Source organism: Halichondria panicea, chromosome 9 (genome assembly GCF_963675165.1).
Source record: "Halichondria panicea chromosome 9, odHalPani1.1, whole genome shotgun sequence".
NCBI classification, from domain to species: Eukaryota; Metazoa; Porifera; class Demospongiae; order Suberitida; family Halichondriidae; genus Halichondria; species Halichondria panicea.
Window position 1 is genome coordinate 5,016,597 of NC_087385.1, and position 26,420 is coordinate 5,043,016.

The following is a 26,420-nucleotide window of genomic DNA, read 5'->3' on the forward strand; positions in this document are numbered from 1 at the left end:
CCTTGATACCATAGTGTAGTCTCATGAATCAGCTGCCCTTCCTATAGGGGAGGAAGGGCGGCTGATTCATGAGACTAACCATAGTGTTGTGTACATATAAGTATGATGTTTGCATAACTTCGATTCCATACCCACTTTCTAATAAACAAATTCACACTTTAGAAAAAAATAATGTTATTTTTACCAATTGAGCTGACATAATGAAATGGAAATGATAGGGAAAACCCATGCTTGCTGTTAAGGTACATTCTAATGGAGTTAGTCCCCTCAGATTACAAAACCAGCAAAGCATTTTGTAACTATAAAACTATGGCAGTCAGATAGGTTAGCTCAGAAAAATAAGACACCTAAAAAGAAGAAAGTTTCAAAGCACAAAATTACAAACATGAGTACATCACAAACGATCAGCGAAGATCTTCATAAAGGCAAGCAACTTGCCGATGGAAAGAACCCCAACGGACACTTCTGCAGCAACAAACTGAAAATTTTCCTCGGTTCTGTTGTTGTGATAGCCGTTGTTGCTCTGTTTGCAGCAGTGTGTGCAGTTGCAGCTGTTCTTTCAGTTTCAAGAAGTAGTAGCACACCAGTTGCTGGAGATACAGTCGCAAACCTGGAGAAAAAAGCAGCAATGTTTAACGAGGTATGTGTTTATACACTTGTTTACATTTTGCATGCATGTGATATTGTGTCTCCTCATGCAGCTGGTCCGCAGTCGCAGATCTGAGCGAGGACGTGCCTCCATGCAGGGGAGGAGGATGAATAGCAACAACAGAGAGAACTCTTGCTACTCTCTAATGACCAATGATGTAAGCATAATTATAATCTTCCACGTAGCTTAGGGACTGTAATCACATTACTATTGATCAAAATAATTGATTATGTTGCGGTGTTTCCATGTACAGTCTCATCCAGCTGCCCACATCACTGGACAGGGTGCAAAGTGGAATGTAAGGAACATTCCCTCTCCAAGCAATCCAGGTATATTCCGTTTAGTGTTAGTTATAGCATGTGACCGACCATGCACAAAGATCTTATGACACCCACTGCCTAATATTTTTTCGTCACAGATCCATCTGTCTCAGCCGATGCATGGGGCTACCAGTCACACTGGATGTGCACAGAAGGAAGGGGAGCTTTTGTGGATGGTGGAATGTACTTTAATCAGACCGATAAAAAGCTTTACGTGCCGAAGTGTGGATACTACTATGTATCCAGCCAGATGTTTTTTGACTACATACAAACTGCCCAGCATCAGTTTGTACTGCACCAACTCACAGTAGAGAGAAACTGCGGCGAGGAGGAAGACACACTGCAGCTAGAGTCTATATCCTCTCTTGGTGAAACGAATAAGATGTCGAAAACTTCAACTTTCTTAGGAGATATTGTGCAAATTTGTGCAGGAGGAAAGATCTCGATGAATGTTCCAGTCAAAGAAGACAGATCTCCATGTTGCCCAGGTGGTATGGACACCATAACTTACTTCTCAGCATATCTAATGAAAGAAATGAAATGTGAATGGAGCAAAGCTCGAATGCTCTCCAATCCTCCGACACAGCAAGACTATGATCGTTATTACAATACTAATCAATGAACATAGTAGTTTTCAAACCCCCTCTTCTATATATTCATAATCATTTTTTTAACTATTCATGTAATTATTGATGTAAGTATGTATGCAATAATTTAATTTATGTATAATTATTCTAATGTACAAGTACCATCACATGCTAATTTCACATAACGTTGTATCTGAACAAGCTCAAGAGCCAGTGCGCATGCTGTGTTGCAAAGACATAAATTAAGAAAGTGAATGTATTTGTTGACTTTGGGAATTAAGGGTCGAATGCAAATAAATAGGGAATAAGCAATTTTTTATACATATCAACATGTACACTCACTGCGTTTAGTTAATGTAACATTAGGGGGGAAATCTATTAACCATGTTGACTACAAACTTTTATTTACTCATAACTTGGGAGGCTTTCAGTATAGTGCTCTCACTACTACCAGAACGAGAAATGATTGCACTTCAAAGTGCTATTACTCTTAGCGTAGCCTCGTTCCAAGCATTATGCATTGTGATATTAGTTTCCCCCTTTCTTTGGGGGCCTGCATGGAATTGAGGCTAGTCTATACCAAATGGAACTTATGAATAATTATATAGCTGATACATGTATATATCTATTAAGACGACAATTGCAACCTAACTATCAGTCGGAAATTACACAGTCATACTTCCCTACATACTATCAGAACTGATATGCAATTTCCCAAATTTGCTGCAAGCTGTAAACAGTTTAAGTGAAACAGTGGGTTGAATCAAAGGCACAAACAACTAACCGATAATAATGAGTAAGCATTCTAATCCTATATTTGAAAGTGGAAGTTACGTGTAGGTACTGAATGCATTGGGAATGGTGGATAGTGGAAATGGGACGGCAATTGCTATAAAATATACTGATAGAAATTATGGGGAAAACTAATAATCGATACTGTTAGCAAAACAAACCTTATCATTAGTTATTTGGTATTTTATAGGAAGTAAAAGCGTGATAATTAACATACATGTTTATACGTTGGACACCACCAGAGATGTATGTGTGTGCATTCTTTCAGGAACACTGAAAGCACACTATCTGGTAGTAACCATTTGACCACAAACTAAACCCCACACTCTCCCTGTACACAAACACCGCTCTTCTCTGTAATTCCTGACAGCTGAATGCATTAACTACTACTCCCAAAGCCTCCCACATCCAGAGCGAGTAGGGCAATGACTATAAAAGAGAGAAAACAATTGAGAAGAGTCAGACCAGCAGCTGCTCTACAAAAAACAAGTCTTACCAAGTCAACAAATCTCTTCAAGCTCATCACACCGATCAAGGAATCATGACCTGCTCTCCGAAGCTAATACTACTGGTTGCTCTCTTCGTAGCTGTTGCTACAGCTGCACCTTCCGTGAAGGATGATTCTGCAAAGGAGCTCAAGCAAAAATTACCGGTGAGATAAAACCTCACAATGGCTCAAAATGCATGTGTTAGGAATGTGCACGAGAGTGCATGCATGCTGACTCAGGTCAAATAGTAATTTAGGATGGTTTCCTTTTTTCACAGGTGACGGAAGATGAAGTTGTTATTGTACAAAGAAGGACGCCAAATTACGGCAGATCCAGAGGGCATGCCACACCTTGTAACTCAACGAAAACAAACAATGTGAGTACAGGAATGCTATATAAACGCTTCAGGGGATGCCCTAGGCATTGTTTTGCTGCATTTTATGATGGAAATTACCCAAAAAATATTCCTAACATGCAGTCTTTCCCTGCTGCTCACATAATTGGATTCTCTGAGCTATGGAGTACTCAGGACCCATCAAGTAAGTCGATACGTCGATATGGCACTGAATATAGTAACTCTATAATTTTGATGTTAGTCACCAACAATATATATACGCTGCAATTTAGATGTTAGTCAACTACATTTTTAATTTTGCAATTCCTTTGCAGACGAAGCATACCGTAACACCCACTGGCGTTGTGATCGAGAGAGTGCATTCGTTGATGGAGGGATGATTTTCAGGCAAGACAACAAGAAATTATACGTCCCAGAATGTGGCTACTACTACGTTTCCAGCCAAGTACAATTTGGACAATACACTGCAGGGAAACCATCGATATATGCTCAACATCAGCTTTTCGTTGAGACTAATTGCCCCCATGGGAGCAGAGAGATTCGCACCAATGCCTATGCCACCACTGATACAACCGAGTGGGTCGCAACCACCTTCACAGGGAGGCTGTTCAAAATCTGCGCAGGGGGTACCATTTATGTTAAGATTCCAACAGGATCAAATCGAGCATGCTGCCCATACGGTAAACGAGACGGAACATTCTTCTCAGCACATCTTGTTCGAGCACTTAACTGCAATCAGTAGCATTACCTCACTATAGTTTCATGTAACTGTGTTGTGTTTGTACAGTAGCTACAGTCTGTTAATTATATCTATGTTTGTATAATTGTATTGCTTGCAAAAAAATATTTGAAGTTGACTTTTAATTTGCATAATTGACACAAAAAGTGCAGATAATTATCACTATTACAAGACATTTCAGTACAAGACAATAATATAAAAGTGTGCATAGAGTTTAGTTTATTGATCGTGACTATGGTCTGGGTTGTCCATAGTTGTCTTTGGGGGCCAGTGGCAGGAAGTCTCGGTAACAAGAACAGCTGTCAGAAACGTGGCATGGTCGTCTCCTCTCGGAAACAGATCATTGTTATGAGTCTCAGGAATCTCCACCCACACCGTACCACCTCGGCAGAGCTTAACAATGTCACTAGCAAAGGTAGTGGTGGCATTTCCAGAGTGAACAGTTGCTAGGCCCATTACCAAGAGAGCATTGTCTTCTGTCCAGTCTTGACAGTTTCGCATGAACTTGAGAAGGTGCTTGACATTAGCATAACTATTAACCCTAGTAGAAACGTACTCGAACAAAATCTGACTGGATATATGATAGTACCCGCACTTTGGAACGTGCAGTTTTTTCTCTAAATGATCAAAACTCATCCCTCCATCGACAAACGCATGAACAAGGTGGTTTGGCTTATGAGGGTCTATGTCTGAACATGTCCACTTCTGTTTGTATCCAGGTATCATGGAAGCTGTGGATGAAAAAAGATGTGTATAATACAATATATTAAGCCACTTAAAAATATTAAGTACTTACATCCATCGGGCTTGTCAAAACGACCACGACCTTTGATATGTGCAGCAGGAATAGTCTAAAAATGGGAAGAAGAAGATCATTAGTATACTGGCATTTTGCATTCCAGAAATGTTTCCTTACATCATTTTCGTAGCTGTAACAGTTGACCTCATTAGTGGAGTGACTGCTTGAACCTTTAGAACAAAGAAAACACATTACACTGGGTAGTATACACGTACACAGTGTTAGCCACTTACTTGTGCCTCCTCTAGTCAATGGTACGGCTCTCTGGTGACGGCTACGCTTGTTAACCTGAGAGCAAAGGACAATAAAATTCACTCAAACAATTTGGTTATGAATCTACTTAACGCAATGAGCTTAACCACATGACAGAGCAAATTTTACCTTAGGCTCAGATGCAGCAAAGGAGTTATCTTGTGATTCAAACTCCACCGATCTCTTGTGATTGACTATGGCGTTGTCCTCTGCTACTGAACTGGAGACAGGGTGGCTTAGAGATACGAAGCAAATTATGGCTACAGCTGCAGCGACAGTTGCCACAACACCCACACATAGCTTGCTTTTCATTGAGAATTTTCTTCCACTCATTTTCTGTACATTGGAAAATAATGAGATAATACTACAGAGGATTTGAACACATTTTTGGGGCCTTGCATGCAACGGGTAAGAAAGAAGTTTGCAAGGAAGTCACAATGACATACAATCTGCAGCAGGTGATCTAATCCAACTACTATGAATACACTCTATATATTGATCTCATCAGATTCGATTTTAAGCTGCACTGCATTGAGATATGCAAGCAGGAGTTGAATAGCTGTGCAGTACATACCTATTTTGATAGTTGTTGCTAGAAGAACTGGATCAGATAATCTCAAAGTGGTGAGTCCTGTAGTATTTTCAAGAAGTGCATGTAAACAGTAAACACATCATAGAAAGATCAAGTGTTCTTAGTAGTAGTACTACACCGCATGCAGATAGGTGTAGCCATGGAGATACTCAACCCAACACTGGGCTAATTGGACGAAAAATTCAGCAGAAGCAACCTCAATTCAAAATAGAAAATACTCCAAAACAAACCTTGTAGTATTGGTTGGTTTGGTGTAGAGATGAGTTTCTTCTCTTTGAAAATTTTCCTTCTCCTGATGGAACCTCCTTGCAGCTGGAACTGAACTGAAGCATTTGCAGGCCTCTTTAAATAGTCGTCCTGCACTCCTGCTCCCATACTTTGCTAATGAGGCGACACACTGCACGGCATTTCCACAATGTGTTGAAAGTACACTCGGAGATAATGACTCTGAATAGCATCTCATATGAATTAATAAAACAGTGACGTTTTAGGCTTAATTGAAGTGGGCGTTTCCAGCATTTCTAGGAACCATACTGGAATACCAGGAAGCGAGCTGGAGGTAGTCACATGATAAGTTTGCTGATAAACAACACCTCAGGGAGAAAAACTAACACAGGTGGTGTTCATGATTCATGTTTCAGCAATTGATGATGACGCCACTAATTACAGCTCAATAGGGATGAAAGAGTCTGACACTGATTCATAAACATATCGTATGGGATTGGGGTGTGACATAATCACATTCACCACGAGCTACATTAGTCATTGCATTGCCCAAGGCTATGAAATCAAACCACAATTATGATAATTCTAGAGGTAAATGTGGTAAGCATCAGTTTCAGCTTGCAGAAAATTTTTCTTAATCATACATGTACACTGTACAACAAGATGCTCTGGAGAGCACTCACCCAGTGCACGTTGGTGTAATTAGCAAGTGTATTGCTGGCACATGACAGACCACTTGTTTTCTTTTCCTCGCAACCTGGAATTGAGGTGAACTCGTCTATATAATAGGAATAATTTAAAGGAATAATCGCTCGTGACCCTAGAAATCCACGACATCCGATCGAGGATCGCCTACAAGTTTCAGGTATTATTTTTCAGCCCCTGTTTTGTTTTATCAGCAGCTAAAGCAGTCTATGAAAGAGTCTAGTTCGCTCAAACAGCTCCTTTTTTGTCCACCAACACAACAAACCGACCGACACACTAATCACTCTTACCCCTGCAGAAGCAAATAGTGACCATTCTATGCATGGACTAATCAGTGTGATCTCCCAGACTTTGACAGTCAGCACGTGGAAGCCATGCACATGCAGTTTTAAAAACACATGTACGCCCCCTTTTTAAAAAACATCGAGTACACAGTAAGTAGAAGCCATGCAGCATGCAGTTTCATAAGCAATTACAGCACAAACACGCGATAACATCTAATCTTCAGTTTTATAGCCTGTGAACCAAATACCACCATGAGGCAGAACCTCGGCAAACGCCTCCCGCAAAGCTGGAGTACAAGTATTATTTGATCTTTGATACCAGAAAAACAGGTGCTCCTTGTAAATGAGAACCATAGCAGTGCTTTCTATGCCAACTATAATTACTATTTGTAACCGAAGGTTGCCAATATCAGTAAGATTGCCTCAAACCACGATAAAAGCACAGCAGATAACATAGTCCAACAACACATTGTATAGCATGTGTGTACGTGCAATTAAGGCATAATCTAAATAATAATTTCAAAGGCTACTGATTTTACTAAACAGCCTTCACAATAAAAAAAAAAGTTCAACTAGTCCAGAGAAACAGGGAAGAAGTGTATGGTCGAAATCAAGGTTATTATAATTTTTTTGCCTCAGGCCAGGGAAGAAGTGTATGGTCAAAATTAAATTTCTTTGCCTCAGGCCATTAATGTGCTAATAGGATTCAGACACACACATGATCACGTACATAGTTCAAATCTCTGTGGGAGGTAGGGAAGAAAATATCCAATCTATTCATCAACGAAATACATATACACATGCACATGCACAGCCAACGAGACCATAGTACACATTTTATATGGGGTCACATGAGACGAAACACAGAGGGGTGTTGGAGGGCCACCTGGTTTCTTGGTAATCGGAATTCATCTCTGATCAATTATTGGAATGCAGCAGTAAGTTCAATAGAGTTAGAACAAGGAAAGAGTTGTTTATTATTGAGATTTCTTGGTAAATATATTCATGCCCGTACCTACAGGAGAACAGCTGTGCGTGTATGAGCAATATTACACAACATAACAAAGCCCACATATGGGCACCTCTGAATATAGGAGCTCATTTTTACGCTTAAGTCATTATCACACTTAAGGTACAGACCAGTAGCACACAATTAGCTCATTTTTACGCTTGAGGTACAGACCAGTAGCACACAATCAACTCATTTCACGCTTAAGGTACAGACCAGTAGCACACAATCAACTAGGGGACGACAGACAGGTCACAACACAAAGCTATACCTAACGGTATATGTACAGTACCAATCAACTAGGGGACGACAGACAGGTCACAACACACAGCTATACCTAACGGCATATGTACAGTACCTATAATTGTATACTGCCATGGCTTTATAATTATGTTAATTACGCAATACATTAATTATTTGTCTTAAACAATTGTATGCAAAAGCTGATCAATAACCACTAGTGACAAGTACAGACTCAGTCTAATGTATACACTTATTAGTTTCAGGACAGCTGAAAGATTCTGTGGGCTTAGATTTTATGATTTGTTTATCAAATTCATCATTTCTTTGATGTGGCCACTGCATCTGCACTATCCACCCCATTCAGCTAAAAAGGAGATTCATAAAGAGGCTGCCCCTCACATACTTAACTAGTCACTGGTTACTATGACAATCATTAACCAGCTGAGCAGAGGGCGTATGTCATAGAAAATTACATCACTATGACAGGCACACTATTGATTGAATTCACACAAAAGGGTTGTTCCATTGTCTTGTGAATACTGCAAGCAACACCTGTCAGACCATGACAGCTACTACAGTCGATCTCCTATAACTAGTCTCCTAACACTATTACTCAACAAACAAGAACTGAGCACTTACCACACATAAATATTTTCATCTTCTCCACCACTTGTAGTCTAGCTGTGTGTATGCTGCATTGTCCAATAGTCCCACCTTACAGAGTGCTTGATATCAGGTTAAAACCTACAAAGAAATTGCAGGTACCGAAAAAAATCTTTGAGAAGCGAACGTACGATTACAATGATAAACTATTATCTTACAATTTATAGTCTCTCTATCGAGACCCACAGAGAGCACATAGGTACTTTTATTTATTGTATACCAGGAAAGGTCTCTCTGAAGATGAAACTACTACAGTCATCAGATAGTACCTAGGACATCCATGGTAACCCTCTTCCATGCCAGCCAAAGGACAACAGATGAACACAGCTCAGCTCTCCCCTAGCCTTCTCCATCTTCCTCTTCACTCACTGCTAAAGCTAAAAAATGTCTCCTGTGGGGTCTAATGTTGCATTTATAGGGCCTAGGGAGTGGATGGTAGGGATTACCCAGGTGGTTTCCCTTCTTACAACCTGCTGTACCAGCATTATTTCATTAGGGACTGTTTTACAGAGCTCATTCATTGACCAGCTATGGAGGTGAATATGGGATATGCAGGGGAGATAATTGCCATTGCTATATGGTAGTATTTGGCATTGTTTTATTACTGATGAAAATCCCCTAATGCCTGACACACATGACGATTCGTTACATGTAGATTGGTGCAAAGGGTGCAAATCGGGCAAAACTAAATTCACGAAAGTAATGCTTGGATTCATGAAGTATAATGGAAGAATGCTAATCAAAATTAATGAATACATAAAATACGTACGTAAGAGAGTACACATAGAAATTACATTAATAAATTAGAGCACATCCTAACACATAAATGTTTATGAAGAGTTCATCATTAACATATTGACAAACTTGAATGTAGAACACAGAGTCTGAATCAGATCAAAAAGGTTTCATGCAGTCCATTTTAAACACCTGTAAAATACAACGATGTAATTATCACAATGAATTGAAACAAGTTTTACCTTGTGTCCTTATGAGTACCCAGACACCTGACAGAGCAGTACCGTGCACCACAGGTGACACATCTGTACTTGGAGAAGAACTGAGAGAGTTAGTTAAGGAATCAAGTGCTCACTACATTCTGCACATACCATAGATACAACCTAGCTTTGTAACCAGGCCAATTCTGTTCTATAATACGTAACGCTAGGTAGAAAACTACGTAGAGTGAGGATACTCCACATACAGCACAGAAGTGCCTTGGGGGCAGTTTGGATGGTGGGGCAGCTGCTGTCACAAAGGATGGCTTCTGATAGGTTTCAGGGGGCTACAAGCAAGAGAAATGTCATGGCAACGATAAAATTGATATTCAATCACTCACAACTTCCTCTAGTAACGATTGGAACGTCTTTCTGAATCTCTGTATGGAAATAAAGAGGAAATAAAGAAATTGAACATCCTAAGTCATTTCCACACTCATTTCTAGGTAACCCATTTCTACCCAGAGGAGGTTAGACACGATTACGTCCAATAAAATATTGCTGGCCTATTGACAACAATTTCAATGCGAAGTTTTAGCTTGTTTTGTTAGCGTATCAGAGACTGAGAGCAACTATTTTGGACTTCCTGGCTCCTTTGGGTGTATAGCTTCCCTGATACCAGGAGCACATAAAGGTGCTCCTGCTGATACCCAAATATCCCTTCTATTCTGACGAGTTATCAGTGCATAGAGTGTTTACTAGATTCTTGTCCGCCAGTAATGAAAGCTATATACAGCACCGCTGAACTATACTCTACCCTATAGTCTGGTCCAACAAGGCAACAGATACAGCTAGTCAGGTGTTACAAGCTCGGACGTAGCAATAACTTTTTACAGTTGGTCAGATCTATGGTATCGTGCACAAAAGCCTTAGAAATGTCCCATGAATGATGACGTGTGTCCAACCTCCTCTGATTTCTACCTGTTTACCTGTTTGAAATGATCAGCATTAGTACGTGTCTTCTTTTTCTTTTCTACAGGGCAGAAGACAACAATATAACGTACATACATTACAGAAGAATGCAACACCCATACTTTCTGATCCATCTGCAAAGGTTGGTAGTTTCGTCTTGGAGGTGAGGTGTGCATAGATGGCATGAGGGTCGTCATGGAAGTTGTCCTTCTCCAGTGCCTCCAGCTGTCTCTGGTGTCTCCTCTTCCTAGTGGCATCGTCCAGCACCCTCTTCTGAGGAGCCGTAGCCGAGCGCGTTCGAACTGCATGAAAATGGCCACCATAAAACAAGCAACCAGATTTTCACCTCACATATATTATTATAACACATCATATAGAAGTACACAAACCTTCTTTGGCCTTCTTCTCACTCATACACACTGTGTATACTCCACGTGGTTGGCTGAGTCAGCATTTCTCTACTACAAACTGCACTGTCAGCACAAATCTAATTAGAGGATAAACAAACAACAGACAAGGTTTTGTGTCTACTGGTTCTTCGATCTGCCAGAAAGCTTCAGAGAGGGTGATACTGACATGGGATGTGATGGAGGAACCATACCAAGGCGAGATGAGATGGTCAAGTTGAAGAAAAAGGCTGAAAAGGTAACTAAATGCATTTCTTTGTGTATTTTGAAAATTGACCCTATAAACTCACCCAGGCTGACAAAGATGCTGAGCTGGCCGCCAGGTGGAAGCACTGTGCCCTCACTTCAGAGGATCTAAAACGTCCAGTGGTCTCTTGTGAACTGGGAAGGTGTGAGTCCGAGAATCGAATGCACTCCATTTAATTTTTACAGAATTGTCATTTTATAGAATAGGAGATTTGGCTAATTCGTGTGCTGGTAATTCCTAGAATGATTTGACTAATGTATTATTAAAAGGTTTCTGCCGTAATGGTTTCCGGTGTATTAGTAGTAATACAGTTAGGTGTAAGCTCTCTTTATAACTTATACCAATAGCTGTCCATGTAGCAAGTGTGTTTCCTACGTAGGCTGTATAATAAGGAGGCCCTCTTGCTTGCCCTGCTGGACAAACCAGCCCTACCCGACCTAGCCAAACACATACGTAGCCTCAAGGATGTAGTGGAGCTCAAATTCACCATCACCCCTGGCTACAAGGCTACAGCTGCTGATGACGGCTACAATGACACGCAGTCATCAGAGTATGTGTGTCCTGTGACAGGCCTGGAGATGAGTGGCCGATACAGGTGAGTGATGCTAAAATTGATATTTTGAGCTCTTAGTAATTACCCTTACTGTGCAGGTTTGCCTACCTCCGTGGGTGTGGGTGTGTGTTCTCTGAGAAGGCATTGAAGGAAGTACCATCTGAGTTATGCCATAAGGTGGGTCCCACATATGTGTAGAGAGGATTTCAAGTTGGTTGACTGTAGTTAAAAGTTGAAATGCAGCACTTCAACTTTTAACTAGCAGGCAACCAACCTGAAATCCTCTGTATAACATTATTTTGTAAATCTTATATGTTTTGTTAATGACTGTGCGACTGTGTTTTGTATTAATTATCTAGTGTGGTTCCCCATTCACACCATTTGACATTGTGATCATGAATGGAACTGAGGAGGACATTAAGAGACAGACGGAAAAGATGCTCGAGAAAAGACAGCTGGCAAAGCAGACCAAGGCTGCAAAGGTGAGATGTAGATACATGCCAGTCAACCACAACATCTAAACTCAACAACATCTTGAACTCAGACGATTCTGAGAATGCTATACTGAACTTGCTATGCTCACATTTATTTAATATTCTCCCCCCTACAGAAGAAGCGTATGGCCGATACTGTCCAGTGTGACTCCTCCACCTCCACCTCCACTTCCACGTCCACGTCCACGTCCACCTCTACTGAGTTAAGTGTTGCATCCAGTTGTGAAAGTAGCGACACTAAGCTGCTACCATCCACCACGGAGGCTACTACTTGTGAACCAAGCTCAGCTATCACCCAGCCTATCAATACTGATATGTCCTTGGAGGAGAACAGAGACAGCCCACCACTTGCAAAGAAGCTGAAAATTGAAAGCCAAATTAAAGAACCTTCGACAAAATCTGGTGCTCCTAGTAGTAAGAAAGTTTCGGTGGCACAGAGGCAGTCAAAGTTTCGTTCAAGTAGCCAAGCATCTGGAAGTAAGCTCCGATCAGGCTCTTCTGTGGCAGCTGTTACTAAGAGGACGACCAAAGTGGTTGATTCTACTTTCAGGCCTGCTGCTGAAGACGCGTCCGCTCGTAAAGTGTATAAGTCGCTTTTCAACTCCTCAGAAAGCTCAAAACCCAAGAGAACTTCAAACTGGATTACGTACAACCCTTATTTTTAGCTCACTCTTGTATGGCATGTAGTTACTGTGAGTATTGAGTTACTGTGAGTATTGAGCATGTGTTGTACATTGTACGATCAACCACACATTCATGTTGTGATCTTTACCTAATGTATTTCCTTAGTCTACTATTTACATTTTTCTGTTGTGATCTTTACCTACCGGTAATGTGTTCCTTGAAGAATGTTGGGTCCAGGTGTGGCCTTTGTAGCATCCTAGGTACGTAGGAGCAGAAACTTTTTGAGGGCTCTCCATAAAACTGAACTGCTGTGTGATGGCGTCTAAAGCTGCTTTGGATCTTCTAGTTATTGGTGGCGGGTCTGGAGGGCTGGGCTGTGCACGAAGAGCCAGCCAACTGGGAGCTAAGGTGGCTATTGTGGAGCATGGTCGGCTTGGAGGAACTTGTGTGAGTACTATAAAGCTAGTCATTATTTTGTGCAATAATCTCTCAATCATCTCTATACTGCTCATTATACGCTTATTATACGTTTTATTTGTTGTGTGTTTGCAGGTGAACGTTGGCTGTGTTCCAAAAAAGGTAAATTTTACGCCTGGCTAGGCTGCTGCTGAACTGCTGCTGAACTGAACATGCAGCTAGAGAAAGAAGTATCTAGATCTAGATCTAGTTCTAGTTCTACATCACTGACTGTTGGAATGTATGATAACTTACTTGTTGCTCCTTCATACAGGTGATGTGGTACACTGCCCAGCACAGTGAGTTTCTTCATGACCACGCTGACTACGGATTCACTGTCTCAGACTGGAAATTCAATTGGCCGTAAGTTTTGAATTAATAATTTACTCCATCCCAAACCCTCCATGCAGCACGATCAAGAAGTCACGTGATGAATACGTCAAACGTCTGAACGGGATCTATTTCAACAACCTGGAGAAGGACAATGTGGAGTACATTTCCGGGCACGCTCAGTTTACAGGTCCCTCTGAGGTGAAGGTGGGGGATCGTACTCTCACGGCCAAACACATCCTGATAGCCACCGGGACCAAGCCCATGATACCACCTAACACACCAGGTGAGAGTTTGCTAAATATTAATGCACTGTAAGGGTTAATTGTCTGAGGTTTTAAATTGAAGTGAACTCTATTACATGTAGATAGGGATCTAAAAGAGTGCTGCAATTCGGTCCAACTATTTTGTGTCCCTTGCAGGTTCAGAGCTTGGGATCACCAGTGACGGGTTCTTTGAGCTAGAGGATCTACCAAAGTGAGTAGGAACAACAACAGTCTCTCTTGCACTCACTCTCCCTCTACAGGAAAACGGTGGTGGTTGGCAGTGGGTACATTGCAGTGGAGCTGGCTGGCATCCTCAGTACCCTCGGCTCTGACGTTACCCTCGTGATTCGATATAACAAAGTCATTCGTAGCTTTGATGCCATGCTCTCTGACTCTCTCATGGAGGAGCTCAAGAACAGTGGAGTGAAAATTGCACACTTCTCCCAGGTGAGGGATGGTGGATGCTAGACTATTCAATTGTGGTCATAACATAAATTACTAAACCTTTTCACTCGGTTAGCTCTGACTACCTCCTAATTGCCTTCATATGTACCTTTTAACCCCCTAAATACAAACCAGTACAATACAGTGTGTACTATTTGGTTAATTCTATGACCACTCCCTGTAGGTTGGTAGTGTGAGCAAGACTGGTGAGGAGTTGACAGTTTCTCTGGTGCCCCACACTGACGCAGGGAAGGCTCAGGACATCACCAACGTGAGCACTCTCCTCTGGGCCGTGGGCAGGAATGCCAACATGGTGGACCTGGGCTTTGACAAGACGGGGGCAACATTGGACAGACGAGGTTTCATTCAAGTGGATGACTTCCAGAACACCACTGTCAAGAACCTCTACGCCTTGGGGGACATTGCCGGGAACAAGTTGCTCACACCAGGTGCGTGAATGTGGTAAATGTAGACAATGCAATACGAGGCTTCTTATATTAGCATCTTGGAAATAAGGTTTCGTTAGCCATTAGTACGTGACTTCCACTCTGTGGTTAATTCCACAGTGGGCCTAAATCACACTCTCATTGTTAAATTCTCTTTTTTTGCAGTTGCCATAGCAGCAGGCCGAAAGCTGGCTCATAGGCTCTTTGAGAACAAACCTAACTCCAAGCTTGACTACAGCAACATCCCCACTGTCGTCTTCTCTCACCCCACCATTGGCACTGTGGGCCTGTCCGAAGGTAACAATACTCTCAGGAAATGTAGCCTACTAGCACATGCAAAAGGCTACTAGCTAGGCCTATGGATCACAGCTAATTGATTGGTTCCTACTTCTAGATTCTTTTATCATTATCTGTGCCATTATTATTTCCTGTAGACTGAGTATTAAATGTACGTACATTCAAGTACGTGTACCTGCAGTTTAGATCCCCACTACTCTCACACACACACACACACACACACACACACACACACACACACACACACACATCCTACTGCCCCCTCCCCCACACACAGCTGAGGCGGAGAAGATGTACGGGAAGGACAAGCTCAAGATCTACAAGTCGTCATTCACCTCAATGTATCATGCTGTCACTACCAGGAAGACCAAAACTGCCATGAAACTCATCACTCTACTCCCAGAAGAGAAGGTAAGAGTTTATCTTTGAGAGCTATGTTCTTATAGCACCCCACATTTTTATGTGCCTCTAGCATAATTTCAATAGTTTATTATTGTGTGCACCAGACATTACCTTAACTAGTGTAGACTGAGAGACTGAGAGATATGTTATGTAATTGGGATTGGATTGTACTATGTACTTATCTGCTGGTTTGCCATTTCCTTATGCCATTGCTTGCTCTCTACTATCTGTAATGCAGGTGATTGGTCTCCATGTGATTGGCCTAGGGTGTGATGAGATGTTGCAAGGTTTTGGAGTGGCCATAAAGATGGGAGCCACCAAGGCCGACTTTGACAGCTGTGTGGCCATCCACCCCACCTCCTCTGAGGAGTTTGTTACCTTGCGTTGAGGAACTCATGGAAAAACTGATTTAGTTCAGGGCATCATAGACTGTGTAAATTCTATATAGCTTTTTAATATTTTGTACCTTACCGATCGATAGGTTATATCGAGATATACGTTATCACCATATGTATATATATAGTGAGTAGTATCAATCATGACAATGAAGTGTTAATTGAAAAGTGATTTAACTAAAACAAGCTAGTACGTACAACAGAATTAATTAGAGTCAGTCTGTAACCTCTTTCAGTGAGTAAGACTTCAGAAACTTCCTGTGATCACAACTCTCGTTTACCATTTGAAACAGGTGCGCATACTTCCCATTTCTTTCAGCCAATTCAAGACCTGTGTCTCCCTGCCCCGTCTTTGGTGCTGGGTTCAACTCTTTATGCCTCAACAGTAGCTCTAGTGTGCCCCCGGCTCGATTATTCAAAGACGCTGCATGAAGTGGAGTCTGCCCACCATTACTCAGAGAGTTTATATTAGCTCCGTTCTGAAGTAGAAGAGAGGCCACTTTAGCTTTGTTCCACCGGCACGCACTGTGTAGAGGAGTTAGTCCATCAATAGTTCTAGAGTCAACATTAGCTCCGTGTGTTAGGAGATACTCCACGACTGAGGTATGGCCATTGTAAGAGGCTCGATGCAGAGCTGTGTAGCTGTCCTCGTCAGTAGTGTGTATAATGCTGGGGCCGCAATGTTCGTGGATGAGTGTGACTGCTTCTAGTACTCCCGTCTGAGCTGCTCTCAGGAACACGGACTGGAGAGACTCTGTGGAGAGGCCAGACACGCCCTGTGCAGAGGGGGGGGGGTAGACGATTATAGTGACAATAGTACAGATACGTTCAGATTGCTCAATTGTAGCCTCAAAATGACTAGATCTAGTTACTGCATTTATGTTCGAATCGAATTACACGTGAAATGTGAAGTATAATTTTAGGAAGGGAACCAGCATTGGTCCTACTAATTAAGCCTGAGGTCAAACACAAAAGGCAGCATAGCTCAATGTAGCTAGACGTTGCTCATGGGGCCCGAATTTTGGGGGGAATTTGCTAATATCTGCACAGAATATAGTGAGTATTTAAACCATCCACCAGAGGTGTAGGAAGATATTTTTGTAAGGGGTGCTGGTTTATCTATCTAGCTATTGCTGTTCATGGAGCAACTAAAGGTAGCTGAGACAAGGGGGTGCTCTAGCACCTGGAGCGCACATGCTTCCTACGCCCCTGTCCAGGTAATATTATGAACACCATTATCACTAATTATTTGAGGTGCTCACATGCGGCAATAGGTCGGTGAGGGTAGCATCAGTCTCGTCCTCATCTCCCTCGTTCCACAGCTCCGAGTTGATCACCGCCATCGAGTCAAATACATCCGGGTCATACGGAACATCACCTGCAGCAAGGATTGCAAGAAGATATAAATTTTTAGCTATCCTATAAATTCAAGGAGAGTTTGGTTATTTATAAGAAATGTCGTACATGTTAAACTCGGCTCAGTGTTCTCAAGCTCGTAGGTGGCCATATCCATGGGAGCAGTCGTGACTGTGCTGAAGAAGCTCAGGTTCCCTGTCAAAGATTATGCATATAGATCTAGTCTAGACACAACCACATCCACTACTGACAATGAGGACGACACTGGTGAGACACAGCAGTTACTGATCAGGACACAACAGGCAAAGCAGCCCTGTGGATGACCATGTTCGTCACAGGAAGGTTGTGGTATTGAAACACTACGTAACATCCGTCAACACTCGCTTATAAAACATGTTTGCACCCACGTTTCTAGAGAATCTGTAGCTAAACAAGTAAATTGCAAAGAGTTTTCTAAAGTAGTATGGACGATTCTGCAGAGCTGAATAGGTAAGTAAGATGATTTCACATTCATGCACCATTCAATGATGATATGGCTAGCTGGCCTATAAAAAGTCTGTAGTTATTGATACTGTACTGTGTACACATCATTGCACCACTCTACACTGCACTCACTCTCACATGCAGACCAATATTGAAGGTGAAAAGCATGGCTCACACTAGAAGACAGAAAGAAAATGACACATTTGCAGAAATTGCTCAAACTCTCCCGACCAAAGAACATGCAAAAGACCTGGACAAAGCATCTGTTCTCCGAGTGGCCATCAACTTTATGAAACTGCGTACTTTTATTGGAGAGAGCGGTGAGGAACCACCTGAGACTGAGACTGATGAAGAGGAGGAGAGCTCTCCCATTGGGGAAGAGCAATGTGTTCCAGGTGGGTAGTACAAACGAATTTATCACATAATTGCTTATCATGTAATTATTCTCTTCTGCATATTCATAATTATAGTGAACATTTTAATAGACGCCATGGTATACTGACACTGTAGCTATCCTATACACTGTATATCCTTTGTAGTTCTGGCTGTGAAGATTATGCTAAGATGTTAATTGCCTGAGGTCTGGGTTGTCTATTTGTGTGTCTACCGTATTTTACTGGAATGTTTACGAGTATCAAACGTATGCGAACTTTGCGAGTGTTGATCAATTCGCAAAACCTAAATGTACTACTGGTAATTACACACGATTCTTGCCAGAACGCAATAGTTAGATTGCAAAGGGTCAATTTTTCAAGGTTCAATTTCACCCGCAAAATATTCTAGTAATACGGTATATAGCTATCTCGACTAGCTTCACCTATAGTTTTCAAAACAACGAAGGCCATCTTGGTTTCAACTCACCATTCAGTCCTACATTTACAGGGTCATTGTACCTTCATTTCACACTTCATATACTTTCACAATGAGTGAAAGATCCCTCCTATATAATTATCATCCCCTGCATTATAGATTTACCATTATGGCTATCACTAGTTTTTGGGAGATTTTTTAATTGTTAATATGGCTTTTATCGATAGTGAGCTAACGAACCCTGGGAAATATCTGGCTGTATAATAATTTAGTCTGTTTTGCTTGTAAAAGTGGTATATAGGCAACTGTTGTTTCTATGTGATAGTTGGCAGTTGTAGGGTCACATTGCATCATTTTGCATCCGCTTTGCCTTCTTATGTATATAGTGATTGGTTAGTTCCAACAGCAACTGTGTATTGTGGAGGTACATCCTCTGCTGAATGTAGAAGGGAGGAAGTTTACTCTTAAGTCATTGGCCAGCACTTGCTGATTTATTCACTAACATATTGTCGTAACCTGTTTGTGACAATTAAAGCGACCATTTTGTACTATGAAAAACAGCTTGCAGTTGTTGTCCTAATTAGTAGCTTCAGTAATTAGTGTACCAGTATTTGGTTAATTTAGCGTATATAAGGCTGCAGTGTCTGGATCTTTGCCTTACCTGTTTGCCAAAGGAAGCCTTAGTGGTCTACTATTCTAAGTGGCATAAACAACAGCCGGTTCCCATACACTGTTAGCTATATAGACCAAGCAAGCATTGTGTTTATGTATGTGTCGATGTTTGCATGACTTCATAATAGTATGCCTTCCATTTCTACAAAATTCCCAAAACTCCTACACTTAAGAAGCCTACCATGGCACATTTGGCTTCTTTATATACGGCTGTTTCTCAGAATATGTTTGAATGAGGTACAAATACTGATGTTGCACATTATTATTTTCATCTTGAAAACGACCCAGATAAGGGCCTTTCCTTACAGAGGAGGAAATATGTTATTGTTCCTTTGTCTGTTTATTGTTCCTTTGGATTGTTATGCCTTTCCCTGTTGCATACACCTGCATGTGTATAGTGTATGATGATAGAGTTTCTGCAAGGTGCTCCATTCTAACACACTCCTTTATAACTGTACAAACACACACACAAACACACACATACACACACACAGAGGTCCCCCAAGAGCCAAGTATCACTGACATTCTGCCAAACTTCTCCAAAGATGTGATGCAGGTAAGACCCACTTACAGTAAGCCCCTGAAGCATTCTGTGGTAATGATCAAAGTGGTTGTTCAATCCTAGAAATTTTAATTCCATTTTGCCCCAGACAGTGGGTAATTTGATAGTGTGAGACTGGATTGTATTGGCTCTTACATAATTCATCTATTGTGTAAACAGTTTAGCAATGCATAGTTTTGCTCTTACCTGTCCACTGTAGCTTGTGTTTTATCTTATGTGCAATTCCTCACCCCACCCCCCTCAGGCAGTGGACGGCTTTGTAATGGTGTTCTCAGCAGACGGACAAGTTTTGTACAGTTCCGAAACCATCGCGCAATATCTGGGATTGAGACAGGTACAGCTATATCCTTAATATTGTAGTCATTGGGCCAGGCAGAGTGGCTAGACCAACCAACCAACCACCATGTTATTATAAGTATTGTAAGTTCCAAAACTCTCCCTGTGGTAATGTTAGTAGGTGCTGGGTGCTGGCCAACTGTGGTGTTTCTATGGACACCACAGGAAAGAGTGTGGTTGTCTAGCTAATCAGAAATAGGATCCTATCCACCACATAAGGAAGCTCTGTGGTGAAGTGTTCACCAGAATCACCACTCAAGACAAGTAAAAATTAAACCCCCACTAACAAATTTCCTGTTTTCCAGCTGACATAAAAACACATAAAACAACTGTTGGTCAAAGTCAAGGTCATAGTTTTCCTCCATAATGATATCACTTTTTCCTGTTAGGATACACCCTAACAAGACCTAATTATGGCATGTGTATTAAAGCTACTCAGTTTAAATTAATTGACAGTCCCCATTCCAAATGACTTGTTGTTCTCAGTGTGTGTCCTTTGAAGAGTATGTGTTGGCGTACCTAGCATTGCTTTGATATCATAGAGTACATCCTGCTAGTATCACTATCAACTTCTTTTATGTGGTCGATTGTGATTCATTATAGTCCGTGAGAATTTTATCATCCTCACAATACCAAGTGGATGACCTTAGCTATCAACATAGTGGGTGTAGGATATGGGGATATGGGTGTCCATTCAGTCAGTACGACCAGTGCTTCTCATGGTTAGCTTGGTCTGGGAATGTGTAGGTGGGGGACTATCTGTCTGGAAATTGGAAGCCCTTTCACTTTTGAACATCATATGGCTTAAGTTACCCATCTCCTTTATTAGTGTACCAGAGGGTAATGATGAAATAGCATGAAAGACTCTTAATCATTCTAAGAGTATAGATAGTCAAGTTGCATTGATTCAGGATGACTATAGCTAGCTGTTCTTATTTATGTCCAAGCCTGGAAGGATTTATTTTAATCCTGCAGTGGTACTGACGTCAAGTGTTTTTGTATTTCTATGTAGGGTATGGATAACGATTGTTTACTGCTCTCCTAGCAGTAGTTGCCAGTTTCCTGTTATTGAGTCCCAATAAGGACACTTGTGGACTAGCCTCACCCGTTGTGGGATGCGTAGAATTGGCTATAACATACTGTCACATGAGTTTCTTGATTTTTCAGAATTCTAAGCTGCCCCCATTTTTGGCTCGATCACTTATGTGGATAGCCTCACCCTACCCCCACACATTTGGTAGACACTCTATATGTGGATAGAACAGAAGTGGTGGGTGTAAAAAGTGTTGAGTTGAGGTTTTTCGTCTTGTTTAATTTGAGCTGTTGTTGTTGTTTAGTTGGAATTGGGCCAATACAGCGAGACTAATTACATTGCTTTGTGGTACTTTTAATGAGTCAAACACGTACATACGTACGTACATACTGTTGACTGAAGTGTATCTTGTGTACTCACATTGATAGGGATTTCAATTTTGTTATTGTTCTGTTGAAAGGTTTGCAGCCTAATTGAGAGTCTTGCAACATATATTTACTTTTGTCTGTTTTCAGTTCACACATTCCCAGCCTACAACACACTGTTGTCACTATATTAACTTTAACCACACCCTCCAGGTGGACGTGATTGGCGTCAATGTGGGGGACATTCTCCACCCCCAGGATTGCAACGAGCTAGGCAGCGTGTTCCGGACACAGGGACAGGACTCGGAGCAGGTATTGGACCAAAGTGACCCCCTACGAAGAAAATTCCTCGTTAGGATGAGGTGTGCATTTACCCCCAGTGTGAGGTCCATTACAAGGTGCTCGAACTTCAAGGTGAGAATGAATGCAATTATTTTTGTAAATCCTCTGTGTAAATTATTATGTAGCCTGTGTCAGTAGTCTAATTGTAAGCATATAATACAGAGAACGTCTCCTCCTTACCCAGCCTGTCTACTGTTCCTGTTACCTCAAGTTTGCTCAGAGTGGACCACGGAAAGGTATGTATGTATAATATGCACTCATTGGCATTCATGCATTGTTATAGGGTTTCTCTGTGTGTACACATCTGACTATCAGCTAAGAACCTTCACTATTCATACCTCAATGCCCGCCATGCACACCACACACACACACACACACACACACACACACACACACACACACACACACACACACACACACACACACACACACACACACACCACCTACAGGTCAGTTCATCGGCCTTGTTGCACTCTGTAAGCTGGCAAACACCAACAAAATTCGTGAGATGGTGGTTGGAACTTTCTTCAAGTCCAAACACTCGCTAGACCTCTCGTACAAGTCCCTGGACAGGAGGTGAATGTTGTTCAGAATTCGTTCTATAACCTGTAAAACATTTATAATGTATATCTAGTCGATACGTATAATTGATGGCAGCTTATATCACTGATGTTGTATACAGTGTAGATCGATGTGGTAGCAAATTATTGGCAAAGCAAGCACATTAACATAATTATGTGTTCCTGTAACACTGTACTGACGTTTGTGCATGTGCTCTTTTGCATACTTATACTTAAATTATATATACCAGGATATACTGGATTCTTGGTTACGATCCCTCTGAGATGGTTGGACTGCGTGCCTATGAGTACTTTCACCCAGAAGACCTCACAGCCACCTCCAGCTGTCACATGAACCGTAAGTGGGCATGTGTATGTATTCTGTATAATAGTTGTTGAATAACAGGTACCTTGAAGAGTTGTCGCTTCATAAGGCTATGCAGCCATTGCATCACATACAGTATAAAATTGGTGGACCAATTTTGGTTACAACATGCATGCTTTATGATCAGCCCACATCACAATGTTTGAAATGCATGGTGATCTATTAGGCTGTTTGCTGACAATGACAAACACAGTGCATGTCTACAGCACCTAGTGTACTCTAGTTATATTAGGTTGTACATCAGAATAGGTTTTCCATGAAATAGCTCTCTGCACGAGCTCACTATTATTTGCATTTAATTACCATGCTACATCGATCTCTAGGTGGTGCCACACATTTCAGTGGCTTTTGTAGCCGTAACACGTCAGGTTTTTCCTAATTGGATTAGGTATAATTATAATGTTATGTAATACAACTCAAGTGTTAGAGCAGATGCTGCAAACTTATGAGGTGTTGCCAATTCCATTGTTAAGCTGAGTGGCCACTTAAACACGAGGCTTTACATTTCTCTTTATGGCCCTTATCACCTGCCCACCACATCTCACTATGGAATAAAGCCGTCAACAGAAGCCATGCACAGATGTCCTAGTAAACAACCCACACAAACAATGAGTGACGACAGATGATGTTTGCATATTGAGATATTTGAGTGCATGCATTACATAATTCCATTCAATATATATACACCAAGTGAGTGGCATGTTGTAGGCCACCCTTGAAAAAACAAGACTTATGGAACTGTTTTTACTTACATGTACTTTTTTACTTACACGTTCTTACATGTACCTAGATGTGGTATGCAGAAGCCTGTTTATAAGAAATTGAATTTTCGTAGTTGAAATCTTGCAATTTATATCACTATTCAATCGTAGCAGCAGTGTTTTCACTCTTTGTGTTAGTTAGCAACCATTGAGCCTTTGTGCTCTTCTTTCCTGTTGTCTCTGCCCAACATGTTTAGCCACTTCCTTTGTAGTACAAAGTGGGCTCCCTAACGAGAGGCATGTGATTGAATTGTTAAACATGGCCTCAGAGTACCAGGCACATGACTGTGGGGGTTCATGTCAACAACATGCATGTTGATTGCATCTGGAATGCATGGTTACTGCATACAGGTGTAGCCAAAAGTTGTGACTGGCTTTTTAGAGAGAAAGATGTATTTATATATGTATTTTAAAATTCCACTTGGTATCAGATTGCCTTACTTAAAGTTTTGGGTGGTCTATGCCCTTGTTACGTACGTACAATCTTTATTTTTTGTAATCGAAGTCATTATTTGGATGGTGCTTATAAGGCTTGCTTATATTCAACTCCCTCCAAAGCTAGGCCAGTATAGGAGTGAAGTGGAAAACAATCCAGAAACATACTTCTTTGTGTATACACATAATAATTAATCTGTTATTATTATACCTCTTGCATACGTTTATTCATTACACTCACACACACACACACACACACAGTACTGTCGAGAGGCGAGTCACACAGTCCTTGCTACCGCATCCTCTCTCGGTGGGGAGACTGGATGTGGGTGCGGTCAAAGAGCTACATGATGTATAACCAGCGCAACCAATTGCCAGAGGGCATTGTCATCTACACATGGGTTGTGAGGTAACTCAAAGTGTTCACCACAGTATGCACGTAATGCATATACTTTGTCCCAGTATAGACGTTAATCCTATACATGTATACGCATGCAATTAAATTTACTTTTAACACATAGTTTACTTGCATTTAATTACGTTAATGCAGGGTGGACGAGGAAGATGACCGAATGGTGGCCATTAAGAACGGAGAACCGGGAGAGGAAAACCTAAAAAAATACGACTCCTTCAATACTGAGGTGTCTTCTTCTGATGGAACCCTCAACATTTCATCTCTCGTTCCCTTGAAAACAGCAGAGAAACCCAGTGCCCCCAGCCCCATCCCTGAGCCACTGGTTTTGCTACCCAACCCACTACAACAGATCAAGCGAGACGTCAGCCCCCCTAGTGGTGTGAGCACACCCCCTGATTCGGCCCTCTTTGACCAATCATCACCATACATGGTGAGTGAGTGTACACTTACAGACTTACAAGACTGTAATTTAATTCTCAATGATTACAGCATCTCTTAGTAGCTACAGCATGTATCACAATGGCTATATAGGTGAAGGTACAAGTACAGTCCTAGGGCATAGATGATTCGAAACTATACAGTCATGTATGCCTCTACCTGACCCGTTTCTATGTGTACCTATACCTTACTGTATACAATTGTGACAGGTGGATTTGATACTATTATGTACATGCACACGTACAGGCCAATCCTTTCACTCTGCCCAGTCCTCCAAACTCCAACAGCAGCTATTGCGGTTCACCTGAAAGTAACATGACACAGGGCCAGATGATGGGAGGATCACCTGACAGTCACATGACCCAACAGAGTCCTCTGGTTGGAGACCTTAACGACTCTGTCCATGTTCAGTCCTACAAGCTGAGTCCACCCTACACCCCATATGCTGAGGTGAGCACATACGTATATATGACACGCATGTCGTAGATATGAGTTTTAGATAGCTATGCTTTTAGCTACCAAGTATGCTGAGCAACTACATGCATGTATATTATAATGGGCGGTGATGTACATGTAAAATGGGGTCTGAAGGCAACTGGGCATATCACTTGATGAGTTTGTACAGTTAGTAGCTTATACGTGGCTTGTAACCTCATGTGTGCAAAATACATGTATTCATTTGACACCTTACTTTACACACATACACACCCACAGACCAGCTGCATGTACCCTAGTCCCCCTATGCTCACTCCGGCAGACACACCCACCTTCAAGTACAAGTTGGAGCAAGGGCTAAGTCCTGACTCGAGCCTCGAGAATGTGTCAATAGCAAGCTGCTCTTATACGTCATATCAAGATCCTGGAGCTAATAGCATTTACCCACCAGACACGTTTGGCATGGAGCTGATGAATGAGCAGAACTGCAGCAGTACCGTCATGTACACAAATGAACAGCCGATTGATTTCAAGATGAATTCTGCGAATACCACGGGAGTTACACAGCGTACAGTCAACGATGCCAGGCTACGATACTCAGGGAGTATGCCGGGTCGTCATGGCACTAGCACCGAGGAGACAGAGAGAATCAGTCAATGGTCCCAATGGCTAAAAGGAACAGCCCCTCCTCCAGTTTTCTAGTTGGAACACGAACACACCAAACTATCGCATATAGTTACACACACACACACACTCACATTCCCTAGACTCCTAGTAGATCTAGACCATACATTGTATATAGATAGACAAGTACTCATTAATTTCTTTTATCCATCACCTTTTTCCCATCCAAACAATTATAATCCAATAATTTTGTTTTACTTATATACAACAAAAAGTGTGAACCTGTAATGAACCATCTATATAGTTGTTCCTAGCTACATGAGCTGGCTATATTATAATTACACTCCACGTACTGATTGTCGTGCATGCATGCTGTATAGCAGGAAATTTTTGCTACTTGGCTTGAGAGCCCCTCAGAAGAAATATTCGTAATTATAG

The 26,420-nt window shown here is 41.6% G+C and overlaps 7 protein-coding genes across 16 annotated transcripts; 5 read left to right on the forward strand and 2 right to left on the reverse strand.

Annotated features, from left to right (window-relative positions):
* The first annotated feature begins 123 nt into the window (after window positions 1-123).
* LOC135341451 (uncharacterized) lies at window positions 124-1,757 on the forward strand. Its single transcript, XM_064538010.1, has 4 exons — window positions 124-640; window positions 702-806; window positions 903-978; window positions 1,068-1,757. Exons 1-4 carry the CDS (start codon window positions 386-388, stop codon window positions 1,589-1,591), a joined length of 960 nt encoding a protein of 319 aa, XP_064394080.1. The 5' UTR covers window positions 124-385; the 3' UTR covers window positions 1,592-1,757.
* Window positions 1,758-2,764: 1,007 nt separating this feature from the next.
* Window positions 2,765-4,055, forward strand: LOC135341455 (uncharacterized). Its single transcript, XM_064538023.1, has 4 exons — window positions 2,765-3,000; window positions 3,114-3,212; window positions 3,315-3,375; window positions 3,506-4,055. The coding sequence occupies exons 1-4, from the start codon at window positions 2,890-2,892 to the stop codon at window positions 3,931-3,933; spliced, it is 699 nt and encodes a 232-aa protein (XP_064394093.1). The 5' UTR covers window positions 2,765-2,889; the 3' UTR covers window positions 3,934-4,055.
* On the reverse strand, window positions 4,036-11,113 carry LOC135341452 (zinc finger HIT domain-containing protein 1-like). Of its 10 annotated transcripts, XM_064538021.1 has the most exons (11): window positions 10,999-11,113; window positions 10,732-10,911; window positions 10,627-10,670; window positions 10,039-10,077; window positions 9,895-9,984; window positions 9,680-9,759; window positions 8,972-9,629; window positions 8,679-8,783; window positions 6,482-6,555; window positions 5,804-6,126; window positions 5,556-5,612 (listed from the first exon to the last, which is right to left on the reverse strand). In XM_064538021.1, the coding sequence occupies exons 1-7, from the start codon at window positions 11,021-11,023 to the stop codon at window positions 9,608-9,610; spliced, it is 480 nt and encodes a 159-aa protein (XP_064394091.1). In that variant the 5' UTR covers window positions 11,024-11,113; the 3' UTR covers window positions 5,556-5,612; window positions 5,804-6,126; window positions 6,482-6,555; window positions 8,679-8,783; window positions 8,972-9,607. The 10 variants fall into 10 exon arrangements, with proteins under 10 accessions (XP_064394083.1, XP_064394089.1, XP_064394082.1 ...); XM_064538013.1 differs by lacking the exons at window positions 9,680-9,759; window positions 9,895-9,984; window positions 10,039-10,077; ... (1 more) ...; window positions 10,732-10,911; window positions 10,999-11,113 and adding exons at window positions 4,036-4,661; window positions 4,727-4,781; window positions 4,847-4,899; window positions 4,963-5,017; window positions 5,111-5,317 and having other exon boundaries at window positions 5,804-5,970; window positions 8,972-9,131; XM_064538019.1 differs by lacking the exons at window positions 9,680-9,759; window positions 9,895-9,984; window positions 10,039-10,077; ... (1 more) ...; window positions 10,732-10,911; window positions 10,999-11,113 and adding exons at window positions 4,036-4,661; window positions 4,727-4,781; window positions 4,847-4,899; window positions 4,963-5,017; window positions 5,111-5,317 and having other exon boundaries at window positions 5,556-5,611; window positions 8,972-9,131.
* A 4-nt stretch (window positions 11,114-11,117) lies between these two features.
* On the forward strand, window positions 11,118-13,174 carry LOC135341448 (replication termination factor 2-like). Its single transcript, XM_064538006.1, has 6 exons — window positions 11,118-11,254; window positions 11,311-11,405; window positions 11,643-11,858; window positions 11,915-11,993; window positions 12,176-12,298; window positions 12,427-13,174. Exons 1-6 carry the CDS (start codon window positions 11,186-11,188, stop codon window positions 12,973-12,975), a joined length of 1,131 nt encoding a protein of 376 aa, XP_064394076.1. The 5' UTR covers window positions 11,118-11,185; the 3' UTR covers window positions 12,976-13,174.
* Window positions 13,140-16,142, forward strand: LOC135341447 (glutathione reductase, mitochondrial-like). The gene is made up of 10 exons (XM_064538005.1): window positions 13,140-13,381; window positions 13,487-13,513; window positions 13,665-13,753; window positions 13,801-14,006; window positions 14,143-14,197; window positions 14,247-14,433; window positions 14,615-14,879; window positions 15,042-15,173; window positions 15,451-15,584; window positions 15,814-16,142. The coding sequence occupies exons 1-10, from the start codon at window positions 13,250-13,252 to the stop codon at window positions 15,961-15,963; spliced, it is 1,377 nt and encodes a 458-aa protein (XP_064394075.1). The 5' UTR covers window positions 13,140-13,249; the 3' UTR covers window positions 15,964-16,142.
* On the reverse strand, window positions 16,121-17,684 carry LOC135341454 (ankyrin repeat domain-containing protein 49-like). Its single transcript, XM_064538022.1, has 3 exons — window positions 17,435-17,684; window positions 17,233-17,348; window positions 16,121-16,746 (listed from the first exon to the last, which is right to left on the reverse strand). Exons 1-3 carry the CDS (start codon window positions 17,481-17,483, stop codon window positions 16,186-16,188), a joined length of 726 nt encoding a protein of 241 aa, XP_064394092.1. The 5' UTR covers window positions 17,484-17,684; the 3' UTR covers window positions 16,121-16,185.
* A 21-nt stretch (window positions 17,685-17,705) lies between these two features.
* LOC135341441 (hypoxia-inducible factor 1-alpha-like) lies at window positions 17,706-26,274 on the forward strand. Its single transcript, XM_064537998.1, has 12 exons — window positions 17,706-17,815; window positions 17,954-18,204; window positions 19,786-19,847; window positions 20,098-20,187; window positions 21,801-22,001; window positions 22,114-22,165; window positions 22,379-22,505; window positions 22,741-22,847; window positions 24,332-24,479; window positions 24,621-24,915; window positions 25,170-25,373; window positions 25,638-26,274. The coding sequence occupies exons 1-12, from the start codon at window positions 17,790-17,792 to the stop codon at window positions 26,058-26,060; spliced, it is 1,986 nt and encodes a 661-aa protein (XP_064394068.1). The 5' UTR covers window positions 17,706-17,789; the 3' UTR covers window positions 26,061-26,274.
* The last annotated feature ends 146 nt before the right edge of the window (window positions 26,275-26,420 follow it).

Coding starts and splice junctions, on each gene's coding strand:
- LOC135341451 (XM_064538010.1), top strand. CDS start 386: ATGAGTACATCACAAACGATCAGCGAAGATCTTCATAAAGGCAAGCAA. Junction 641..701: donor AAGCAGCAATGTTTAACGAG/GTATGTGTTTAT, acceptor CTCCTCATGCAG/CTGGTCCGCAGTCGCAGATC. Junction 979..1,067: donor TCCCTCTCCAAGCAATCCAG/GTATATTCCGTT, acceptor TTTTCGTCACAG/ATCCATCTGTCTCAGCCGAT.
- LOC135341455 (XM_064538023.1), top strand. CDS start 2,890: ATGACCTGCTCTCCGAAGCTAATACTACTGGTTGCTCTCTTCGTAGCT. Junction 3,001..3,113: donor AGCTCAAGCAAAAATTACCG/GTGAGATAAAAC, acceptor CTTTTTTCACAG/GTGACGGAAGATGAAGTTGT. Junction 3,213..3,314: donor ACTCAACGAAAACAAACAAT/GTGAGTACAGGA, acceptor CCTAACATGCAG/TCTTTCCCTGCTGCTCACAT.
- LOC135341452 (XM_064538015.1), bottom strand. CDS start 5,314: ATGAGTGGAAGAAAATTCTCAATGAAAAGCAAGCTATGTGTGGGTGTT. Junction 5,018..5,110: donor TTGCTGCATCTGAGCCTAAG/GTAAAATTTGCT, acceptor CTTTGCTCTCAG/GTTAACAAGCGTAGCCGTCA. Junction 4,782..4,846: donor GTTACAGCTACGAAAATGAT/GTAAGGAAACAT, acceptor TCCCATTTTTAG/ACTATTCCTGCTGCACATAT.
- LOC135341448 (XM_064538006.1), top strand. CDS start 11,186: ATGGGATGTGATGGAGGAACCATACCAAGGCGAGATGAGATGGTCAAG. Junction 11,255..11,310: donor TGAAGAAAAAGGCTGAAAAG/GTAACTAAATGC, acceptor AAACTCACCCAG/GCTGACAAAGATGCTGAGCT. Junction 11,406..11,642: donor GTCTCTTGTGAACTGGGAAG/GTGTGAGTCCGA, acceptor TTTCCTACGTAG/GCTGTATAATAAGGAGGCCC.
- LOC135341447 (XM_064538005.1), top strand. CDS start 13,250: ATGGCGTCTAAAGCTGCTTTGGATCTTCTAGTTATTGGTGGCGGGTCT. Junction 13,754..13,800: donor GACTGGAAATTCAATTGGCC/GTAAGTTTTGAA, acceptor CCCTCCATGCAG/CACGATCAAGAAGTCACGTG. Junction 14,198..14,246: donor GAGCTAGAGGATCTACCAAA/GTGAGTAGGAAC, acceptor CTCCCTCTACAG/GAAAACGGTGGTGGTTGGCA.
- LOC135341454 (XM_064538022.1), bottom strand. CDS start 17,483: ATGGATATGGCCACCTACGAGCTTGAGAACACTGAGCCGAGTTTAACA. Junction 17,349..17,434: donor CACTGAGCCGAGTTTAACAT/GTACGACATTTC, acceptor TCCTTGCTGCAG/GTGATGTTCCGTATGACCCG. Junction 16,747..17,232: donor TCACCGACCTATTGCCGCAT/GTGAGCACCTCA, acceptor CCCTCTGCACAG/GGCGTGTCTGGCCTCTCCAC.
- LOC135341441 (XM_064537998.1), top strand. CDS start 17,790: ATGGACGATTCTGCAGAGCTGAATAG. Junction 19,848..20,097: donor TCTCCAAAGATGTGATGCAG/GTAAGACCCACT, acceptor CACCCCCCTCAG/GCAGTGGACGGCTTTGTAAT. Junction 22,166..22,378: donor TCAGAGTGGACCACGGAAAG/GTATGTATGTAT, acceptor CACCACCTACAG/GTCAGTTCATCGGCCTTGTT.